The sequence below is a fragment of the Coregonus lavaretus genome (genome assembly GCF_964263955.1).
Source record: "Coregonus lavaretus genome assembly, chromosome: 1".
Lineage (NCBI taxonomy): Eukaryota > Metazoa > Chordata > Actinopteri > Salmoniformes > Salmonidae > Coregonus > Coregonus lavaretus.
In genome coordinates this window covers 23,066,595-23,077,858 of record NC_139988.1, presented here as the reverse complement: position 1 = coordinate 23,077,858, position 11,264 = coordinate 23,066,595, and the positions used below count along the sequence as shown (strand labels likewise).

At 44.5% G+C, this 11,264-nt stretch overlaps 1 protein-coding gene across 1 annotated transcript; it reads right to left on the bottom strand.

Annotated features, from left to right (window-relative positions):
- Nucleotides 1-6,933: 6,933 nt before the first annotated feature.
- Nucleotides 6,934-7,419, bottom strand: LOC311125376 (transmembrane protein 100-like; the record flags this gene model as incomplete). The annotated part of the gene is made up of 1 exon (XM_084158399.1): nucleotides 6,934-7,419. One exon carries the CDS (start codon nucleotides 7,417-7,419, stop codon nucleotides 6,934-6,936), a length of 486 nt encoding a protein of 161 aa, XP_084014525.1.
- Nucleotides 7,420-11,264: the final 3,845 nt, after the last annotated feature.

Below are 11,264 nucleotides of genomic sequence, written 5' to 3'. Positions count from 1 at the left end.
GCTAGGAAGCTAAGCATCTGGGCCCGTGTTCACAAAGAGTATCAGAGTAGGAGGGCTGGGATTTTAGATAATAATGGATAACATTATATACAGTGGGGAAAAAAGGTATTTAGTCAGCCACCAATTGTGCAAGTTCTCCCACTTAAAAATATGAGAGAGGCCTGTAATTTTCATCATAGGTACACGTCAACTATGACAGACAAAATTAGCATTTTTCCCCCAGAAAATCACATTGTAGGACTTTTAATGAATTTATTTGCAAATTATGGTGGAAAATAAGTATTTGGTCAATAACAAAAGTTTCTCAATACTTTGTTATATACCCTTTGTTGGCAATGACACAGGTCAAACGTTTTCTGTAAGTCTTCACAAGGTTTTCACACACTGTTGCTGGTATTTTGGCCCATTCCTCCATGCATATCTCCTCTAGAGCAGTGAGGTTTTGGGGCTGTCGCTGGGCAACACAGACTTTCAACTCCCTCCAAATATTTTCTATGGGGTTGAGATCTGGAGACTGGCTAGGCCACTCCAGGACCTTGAAATGCTTCTTACGAAGCCACTCCTTCGTTGCCCGGGCGGTGTGTTTGGGATCATTGTCATGCTGAAAGACCCAGACACGTTTCATCTTCAATGCCCTTGCTGATGGAAGGAGGTTTTCACTCAAATCTCACGATACATGGCCCCATTCATTCTTTCCTTTACACGGATCAGTCATCCTGGTCCCTTTGCAGAAAAACAGCCCCAAAGCATGATGTTTCCACCCCCATGCTTCACAGTAGGTATGGTGTTCTTTGGATGCAACTCAGCATTCTTTGTCCTCCAAACACGACGAGTTGAGTTTTTACCAAAAAGTTATATTTTGGTTTCATCTGACCATATGACATTCTCCCAATCCTCTTCTGGATCATCCAAATGCACTCTAGCAAACTTCAGACGGGCCTGGACATGTACTGGCTTAAGCAGGGGGACACGTCTGGCACTGCAGGATTTGAGTCCCTGGCGGCGTAGTGTGTTACTGATGGTAGGCTTTGTTACTTTGGTCCCATGTCTCTGCAGGTCATTCACTAGGTCCCCCGTGTGGTTCTGGGATTTTTGCTCACCGTTCTTGTGATCATTTTGACCCCACGGGGTGAGATCTTGCGTGGAGCCGCAGATCGAGGGAGATTATCAGTGGTCTTGTATGTCTTCCATTTCCTAATAATTGCTCCCACAGTTGATTTCTTCAAACCAAGCTGCTTACCTATTGCAGATTCAGTCTTCCCAGCCTGGTGCAGGTCTACAATTTTGTTTCTGGTGTCCTTTGACAGCTCTTTGGTCTTGGCCATAGTGGAGTTTGGAGTGTGACTGTTTGAGGTTGTGGACAGGTGTCTTTTATACTGATAACAAGTTCAAACAGGTGCCATTAATACAGGTAACAAGTGGAGGACAGAGGAGCCTCTTAAAGAAGAAGTTACAGGTCTGTGAGAGCCAGAAATCTTGCTTGTTTGTAGGTGACCAAATACTTATTTTCCACCATAATTTGCAAATAAATTCATAAAAAATCCTATAATGTGATTTTCTGGATTTTCTTTTCTCAATTTGTCTGTCATAGGTGACGTGTACCTATGATGAAAATTACAGGCCTCTCTCATCTTTTTAAGTGGGAGAACTTGCACAATTGGTGGCTGACTAAATACTTTTTTCCCCCACTGTAAACAGAGGGGACCTGATCATGGAAAATCTTTATGAATACTGGCCCTGGTCCCTAAAGAATCATGCCAATAAGAATGTAGTGTACTTACTATTTCCTTGTACTGTTTGTAACTCAGACTGTTTAGTTAGTCTGAAAAAGATAAGCCTTGTGGAAATAGTGTACACATTATGTTTTAATCAAAATACGGAAGTTTCTGTTTGAACACTGGCTGTCCCAAACCTTAACGAGCGATCCTCTTTCAAGACTGTTCTTAACTGAGACAGACTCGTCTGGCTAAATAAAAGTTCAATAAATCAAATACAAATTTGATGCTAGAGGTCACAGCTGAACTCACAAACTTGGGCTGCATAACAAATGGCACCCTATTCCCTATATAGTGCACTTCTTTTGACCAAAGCCCTATGGGGAAAAGGGCGCCATTTGTGACGCAACCACAGACCTCTCACAGACCTCCTCCCTCTTGGAGATCCAGCAACGCCTACATCCCTCCCAGCTCGGCCCAAAATAAAAGGCTTTTGAAATAAAACCCACAAACAAGGTTGCAGATCAAGTGCAGATGTGGGGAAATCTCCAAAGTTTTTGGGACAGCCGTTAAAAGTACTCTCATGCTTTCAAGTACTCATAATGTGGGTAGAGTGCATTGACATCAATAGTACTAATGCATTTTAGGAACAGAAGTCCTACATTTTTATAAACTGTCAGCAGACCGGCAATCCTCCTGTGAACGTGTAGTGAACTGTCTGTGACAAACATCTGGTGAACTCTTGTTAACGTTACTGCCTAACAGCCTCTTTATCTTTACTTTTATGTGCTTAAGTGAACTTCATTTTTCTATTCCAAATCACCACTAAATGTATCATAGGATTGTGGCGTAACATGAGGGGTCTGTATCGCCATGGTAACTGAAGTCTGAAAACAGGAACTTAATGAGAATGACTTTTGACCTCTCAGGATGCCCCCCCCAACTGATTCCCTGTGATAGGATGGATTACCATCAGCAGCCATTACACTGAGCCACTGTCTCACACACACACTCACATGCACACACACACACACACACACACACACACACACACACACACACACACACACAGTTAACTGGCCAGACACTGTGTTCCTTTTATCATAGCGACATGGTTGCCTTGACCCGGGCAGAGGAGAGGAGCAGGTAGGAAATGAGTCCCATTGCACCAATAAAGGGACTGACTGTCATTGGCTAGCAATGTACTGACTTCATAGCAACTAGACCTGCCGGAGACAAGCAATGTGAAAACTTGGAACCACAGAATCAGGTTTTTAGTGTAATATTGCAAACATGTATCTAACAGAAAACGTTATAAAACACTACAACTGCATCATCTCACAAACTCACGTTGACTCTAGATTCTAGACATTTGTCGAATTGCAGCAAACGTCAAATTGCGAATAGCACTGTGTCATGCATGGTCCTCATTGCACCTCTACTGATATAACTATCCTTATATAACCAATGCTGACTGAGAACAGGGTTATTTTAAAGCCCATTGCAGAGGTGTTAAGCGATTTATTAAGGATCGTATTCACTTAAATAAACAGAGCGCCGTGCCCAGCGATGACAATGGGTATCTGGGGGCCTTGGGGCGGAGTGGAGGGGCATTGTTCAAAGTTTTGGTAAAGGGTGTGTAGTCTCACAGTCTCACTAACCTACTTCCTGTTCTCTCTCTGATCCCTTAGCCCTTTTAATAGTTAGTCCCTTTTCCATTTCCCTGTGGTAGCGTGCCAGGCCCTTTCCCAGGGAACAAGGTGTGTGTGTGTGTGTGTGTGTGTGTGTGTGTGTGTGTGTGTGTGTGTGTGTGTGTGTGTGTGTGTGTGTGTGTGTGTGTGTGTGTGTGTGTGTGTGTGTGTGTGTGTGTGTGTGTGTGTGTGTGTGTGTGTGTGTGTGTGTGTGTGTGTGTGTGTGTGTGTGTGTGTGTGTGTGTGTGTGTGTGTGTGTGTGTGTGTGTGTGTGTGTGTGTGTGTGTGTGTGTGTGTGTGAGAGAGAGAGATAGGGGTGGGGGACACTGCTGCCACACCTCTGGTTCCTGAATCCGACACCAACAAGGTTCTCAGGAAGGGAGGGACTGAGTGGAACAGGGATATTCCCCCACCCCACCCCACCCCACCCCACACAGGCTCTCCAACACGGTCAAAAAGACAATTACATTTACATTACATTTTAGTCATTTAGCAGACGCTCTTATCCAGAGCGACTTACAGTTAGAGAGTGCATACATTATTTTTATGGGGTCAATCAAGATTCACAACTCAACTAAGACAGTAAATCTGTCACTCATATCGAGGAACTTCGTCTGGGATAGGGCCTGGAGTTTTTCCTGACCATGTGCTCTGACAAACTCTGGGCCCTATACTTACAGGCTAGCTAATGAGGTGTATGTAAGGGGACAATAGATCAAGGACTTGCAAGAGGAGTCTGTGGCTGGTCAATGATTTTCATTTTTACCTCGTAAAAGGAGTATGCAATAAATTCAAAAGCTGTTTGAGAAATAATCCTCTGCAATGGATTGAAATCCCTTTGCTTTTGACATGCATACTTCTGAAGAGCAGGTCTAGGTTGTGTGTGTCTTGGCTGTCCTTTCATATTCCTTATCTTCTCTAGGAAACAGCAGTGTTTTAGTCTGGTCCCAGATCTGCATGTTCTCTTGTGTACTCCATTGCTGTCATTGTGAGTTGGGATGATAGAAGAAACAGACTGGCACTCAGGCTAGCAGGATTATATAGGGTTCTATCTAACTATTGCACTACTGGCCTCCCTATGTAGTGCACTACTGGTCAAAAGTAGCGCACTATATTGGGAATAGGGTGCCATTTGGGATAGAGACTTAGGGTTCACCCAGGGCTACAGGCCTATGGACATCATTACTTAATTTTCTACTACTGTATCATTGCACATTTCATCGCCTTCGTCTATTTTATCCTCAACAGTTACGTCAAGTACTGGGACTCTGTGTGTGTGTGTGTGTTTATGTGGTTTGTAAGAGAATACTCCCTTGTGTATTTATTGAGAACTCTCAAAGTGATGACTGTTGGATCTACGGTTCCGGTGTCAGGGTGATGCAACATTCTCTCTCCCTTTGCCTCTCTCTTCCTCCCCCTCTCTGCCTCTCTCTTCCTCCCCGTCTCTCTCTCTCTCTCTCTCTCTCTCTCTCTCTCTCTCTCTCTCTCTCTCTCTCTCTCTCTGCCTCTCTCTTCCTCCCCCTCTCTGCCTCTCTCTTCCTCCCCCTCTCTCTCTCTCCCTCTGCCTCTCTCTTCCTCCCCCTCTCCCTCTCTCTCTCTCCCTCTGCCTCTCTCTTCCTCCCCGTCTCTCTCTCTCTCTCTCTCTCTCTCCCGCTGCCTCTCTCTTCCTCCCCCTCTCTGCCTCTCTCTTCCTCCCCCTATCTCTCTCCCTCTGCCTCTCTCTTCCTCCCCGTCTCTCTCTCTCTCTCTCTCTCTCTCCCGCTGCCTCTCTCTTCCTCCCCCTCTCTGCCTCTCTCTTCCTCCCCCTCTCTCTCTCCCTCTGCCTCTCTCTTCCTCCCCCCTCTCTCTCTCTCCCTCTGCCTCTCTCTTCCTCCCCCTCTCTCTCTCCCTCTGCCTCTCTCTTCCTCCCCCTCTGCCTCTCTCTTCCTCCCCCTCTCTCCCTATCTCTCTCCCTCTGCCTCTCTCTTCCTCCCTATCTCTGCCTCTCTATCTTCCTTGCTCACTCTGCCCTCCGCTCTCTGTCCCCCTCTTTTCCCATAGCATTCCCTGTGTGCTCCATTCCAGTGGAGATAAAGTTAGCGCCTTGGAAGCGACAACGTGTTGTAGCCGGTAGCCCCACAGTGACGCAACCCAATGATTTTATTATCTCCGCTGGTGTTGGAGGGATGCTAAGCAACGTAAACATACACTATAAATACAACTATCCCCCCACCCCACCCTCACTGTCCAGCAACCTCAAACTCCCCAAACTTGATTTAGAAATACAATATGCAGAGAGCAAAGTGAAATGGCTTAGTCTTAGTTACTGATACTGATGTTTTCGTTAATAGGGATATATACGAATAATATGTAATTTGATTGATTGGTTGATTGATTTATTGGTGAATTTACTGATTTATTGGCACATCGATTTAACATCTTAAGTTTAATGGCACAAATATTCCAAATATATATCAATAGATATGTCATAAATAGCATGAAAATACAACTTAACCAGAGTACAATGCTACATATGAAACCACAAAATGTATCAAATTAATCAATATTGTGCATAATAGGCAGTTACAAAAGTACATTGGAAGCATAAAAAGTCATGCATATCGAACATGAGAGAAACATTCACTTCATTTAGGCAATCACTTCCTACGTTCACTTTATGCAGTAATAAAGGGAGCTTTGACCCTGTAAAGTCAGCTACTGTCTACATATCTAGAACATAACATTAAGTACCTATGAAATGTTCACTTGAAACATAAATTGAGCAGCCATAGAGTCACAGATGCATCACATGACGTGCATGAGTATAGTAGAATGGAGAATCATGGTCCACCGTGCAACTATCCTTTCTGCTCCGGGGTGAAGTTTAAGTATAGATCTAGCATCAGCTTCCTCTACCCCAATCCTAACCTTAACCATTAGTGAGGAAAATGCAAAAATGCCTCAAGATCAGAATCTAGGGGCAACTTCACCCTACTCTCCAATAATTTGGTTATTCCACCTTCATGATCAGTCCTGGTCTTCTCAAATGACCTGGGAGAACAATTCACCAGACTTTGCATTTTTTTGTAATTTAGCAGACACTCTTATCCAGAGCAATTAGGGTTAAGTGCTTTGCTCAAGGGTACATCAAAATCTTTTTTTATCTAGTCAGTGCATGGATTCAAACCAGCAAGCTTTTGGTTACTGGCTCAACAGGCGTAACTGCTAGGCTACCTGCCAGTCTTTGTAGGCCACTCTAGTCCTTACAGATAGGATCTTACCTATAGTACAGATAGTATTTCTAGGCCATTCTAGTCCTTCAGCTAAGCATCTGTCTTGGACAATGTGTGAGTCCTTCATACCCAACCACCTCTGACATTCCTCATCTATCTCTAGTAGTCTTTTTTTCGTTCATTAACTCTTCATTCAAACTTCAAATTGTTCCATTTAACTGTTCCACAGTCCCAGTCTTCCCCTCAGGCCACACAGGCACCTTGACTTCAAATCGTTCAAACTTCCATTTAACAGTCCCTATCTTCCCTCAGGGCTCAGGCCACACAGAGTCCATGGTTAGACATGAGGGCCGTCTGACTCTCCCTCCTCCGGTCCTTCTTCCTTCCCAGCCGGACCCTCCAGCAGAGAGCACTGGACCCCAGCAGCGCCATCCCGGCCGATAGCAAAACCAGCCCCAGCAACGAGATGGTGGAGCCGTGTGAGTTGAACGTGTACGCTACAGCAGTTACCACAATACCGGCAATGAGGACCACCACGCCGAACGGCACTGTGCACCGGTAGCACGACATCTCCGCCCCGCCTGTGGCCGCTGTCAGCTGCATCTCGTTGATTAACGGGACGGTCGTCACGACGACGCTACGGTCCTTCTTGTTGTTGTTTTTGTTGTTGGATTTCTCTGTAGGGACTTTCTCTGAGGTTGATGTGGGCATTTTCATTGCGCTTTTGGGGACTTTCGGCGAGTTTCTGCTCATGGGGTCGTCTGGCATAGAGATTTTGCTGGCTAGGAAAAGGTGGGCCATCTTAACTTTCAGTGGTCAACCTGTTGAGTTAGTCAATCAGTGTGGCGTACAGAGAGAGAAAAATACATTTTAGTCATATTGAAAACAAAACAGAGAAAACCCTGATTACACCTTAAGGATCAGCACAAAAATAAAGGATTTCAATAGTTCACAATTTACTGAATTACGGTGAGGTGAGGTATGTCTCTAAATTGAAGCATGTGGCCATTGAAATTAAAGATCCCTGTGCCAATGTCTATGCCCTGGCAGTAATATTTCCACCGGATGCATCGTTGGCAGTTGGACTTGAGGCCTCGACAGTGCGCAACATAACTGTCAAATTTCCCAGAGAACAGCGGCTAACATTACGATACCTCCGTGAAACCCGAGCCAGCCAATTTGATAAACAGTCCGCTCTAATGATGAAATACAAAATGTAGCCTAAAGCTATAAAAAACCACTATGATGTATCATCCCAGCTAGCACATTTTGTTCCTTGGAAGTTGTGGGAACGTAAGGTTTTGGTTTCACATTGGTTGTGGGAACGAAGCCATACGTTTCCTGACCGGTAAAACTGAACATTTTTTAAACATTCTGAGAACAGAAGTGAAAATTTATCCTGTTCTGGGAAAATTTATTTTGAGGTTGCAGGGAGGTTCTGAGAACGTTTTACTCTGGAAGGTTCTAATAAAGTTTTCCTGGGAGGTTTTATTAATTCTCTGACAACAGAAATTATAGGTTATTTGAAGGTAATTTAATAACATTTTGAGAATATTGTTAAAGTTTTGTTATGGTTATTATTTAAAATGTTCTTAACACTCTAAGAACGAAATGTAAAGGTTATTTTGAGGTTTTTGAATAACTTCCTAAAAACCTTTACTGAATGTTCCAATAAGACTTATTTTGGGTAGGACATTAATTTGCTTAGGCATTAATCATGTAAACTGTTTTTTTATTGTGATACGGCATCAGTGAGATTTGAATTTATGAGCTTCTGCTCTCTATCGCAAATTAGTCCACTGCACCACCAGGATAGAGCTAGGATGCCATGTTTTTTTACGCATACAAAGCTGTTAATTTTTGTCTATTCAAACAGACCCCATTTCAAAGGAAACAACCACTCCATAAGATCAGGTGTGGCCAAATAGTAGGCGTGGCCAACACACCTGAACACACTTAACCAAGATAGAGGCTAGAGAGAGTTTTGTTGACGCTGAGAAAATAATATGTTTTTAAATAACAATCTTAGAACGTTTTCTGAACGTTGCTAAAGTTTTCTTGTGTTTTTTATGGAAAGTTTTCTTTATGTTCTTAGAACAGAATTTAGAGATAATTGATGTTAATGTGTACATTCCTATATTGCCAAGAAGTGGCATAAAAGAGAACCATACATTCATTCATTTTCATTACACCACGACTTGTGGTGTAATTGTAGTAACATAGAGGAACTCGAGTCCTTCTGTTCACCCGACCTAGAATATCTCACAATCAAATGCCGACCATATTATCTCCCAAGAGAATTTTCTTTGGTTATAGTCATGGCCGTGTATATCCCCCCTCAAGCCGATACCACGACGGCCCTCAAAGAACTTAACTGGACCTTATGCAAACTGGAAACCACATATCCTGAGGCTGCATTTATTGTAGCCGGGGATTTTAACAAAGCAAATTTGAGGACTAGGCTGCCGAAGTTCTATCAACATATTGACTGTTGTACTCGCGCTGCTAAAATCCTCGACCATTGCTATTCAAACTTCTGGGATGGTTATAAGGCCCTCCCCCGCCCTCCTTTCGGCAAATCTGACCACGACTCCATTTTGCTTCTCCCTTCCTATAGGCAGAAACTCAAACAGGAAGTACCCGTGCTAAGGACTATTCAACGCTGGTCTGACCAATCGGAATCCACGCTTCAAGATTGTTTTGATCACGCGGACTGGGATATGTTCCGGGTAGCTTCCGAAAATAATTTAGACATATACACTGAAACAGTGACTGAGTTTATCAGGAAGTGTATAGGTGATGTTGTGCCCACTGTGACTATTAAAACCTACCCTAACCAGAAACCGTGGATAGATGGCAGCATTCGCGCAAATCTGAAAGCACGAACCACCGCATTCAACCATGGCAAAGTGACTGGGAATATGGCAGAATACAAAGAGTGTAGCTACTCACTCTGCAAGGCAATTAAACTGGCAAAACATCAGTATAGAGACAAAGTGGCGTTGCAATTCAACGGCTCAAACACGAGACGTATGTGGCAGGGTCTACAGACAATCACGGACTACAAAAAGAAAACCAGCCACGTCGCCGACACCGACGTCTCGCTTCCAGATAAGCTAAACACCTTCTTCGCCCACTTTGAGGATAAAACAGTGCCACTGACGAGGCCCACTACAAAGGACTGTGGCTTCCTTCTCCAGGGCCGACGTGATTAAGACATTTAAGCATGTTAACCCCCGCAAGGCTGCCGGCCCAGACGGCATCCCTAGCCGTGTCCTCAGAGCATGCGCAGACCAGCTGGCTGGTGTGTTCATGGACATATTCAATCTCTCCCTTTTCCATTCTGCTGTTCCCACATGCTTCAAGAGGGCCACCATTGTTCCTGTACCCAAGAAAGCAAAGGTAACTGAACTAAATGACTATCGCCCTGTAGCACTCACCTCTGTCATCATGAAGTGCTTTGAGAGACTAGTGAAGGATCATATCACCTCTACCTTACCTGTCACCCTAGACCCACTTCAATTTGCTTACCGCCCCAATAGATCCACAGACGATGCAATTGCCAACACACTGAACACAGCCCTATCCCATCTGGACAAGAGGAATACCTATGTAAGAATGCTGTTCATTGACTATAGCTCAGCATTCAAGCTCATCATTAAGCTCGAGGCCCTGGGTCTGAACCCCGCCCTGTGCAACTGGGTCCTGGACTTCCCGACGGGCCGCCCCCAGGTGGTGAAGGTAGGAAACAACATCTCCACTTCGCTGATCCTCAACACTGGGGCCCCACAAGGGTGCATGCTCAGCCCCCTCCTGTACTCCCTGTTCACCCAAGACTGCGTGGCCAAGCACGCCTCCAACTCAATCATCAAGTTTGCAGACGACACAAGAGTAGTAGGCTTGATTACCAACAATGACGAGACTGCCTACAGGGAGGAGGTGAGGGCTATGGGAGTGTGGTGCCAGGAAAATAACCTCTCACTCAACATCAACAAAACAAAGGAGATGATCGTGGACTTCAGGAAACAGCAGAGGGTGCACCCCCCTATCCACATCGACGGGACCGCAGTGGAGAAGGTGGAAAGCTTCAAGTTCCTTGGCGTACACATCACCGACAAACTGAAATGGTCCACCCACGCAGACAGTGTGGTGAAGAAGGCGCAACAGAGCCTCTTCAACTTCAGGAGGCTGAAGAAATTTGGCTTATCACCTAAAGCCCTCACAAACTTTTACAGATGCACAATTGAGAGCATCCTGTCGGGCTGTATCACCGCCTGGTACGGCAACTGCACCGCCCACAACCGCAGGGCTCTCCAGAGGGTGTTGCGGTCTGCCGAATGCATTACCGGGGGCAAACTACCCGTCCTCCAAGACACATACAGTGAGGGAAAAAAGTATTTGATCCCCTGCTGATTTTGTATGTTTTCCCATTGACAAAGACATGATCAGTCTATAATTTTAATGGTAGGTATATTTGAACAGTGAGAGACAGAATAACAACAAAAAATCCAGAAAAACACATGTCAAAAATGTAATAAATGTATTTGCATTTTAATGAGGGAAATAAGTATTTAGTCAGCCACCAATTGTGCAAGTTCTCCCACTTAAAAAGATGAGAGAGGCCTGTAATTTTCATCATAGGTACA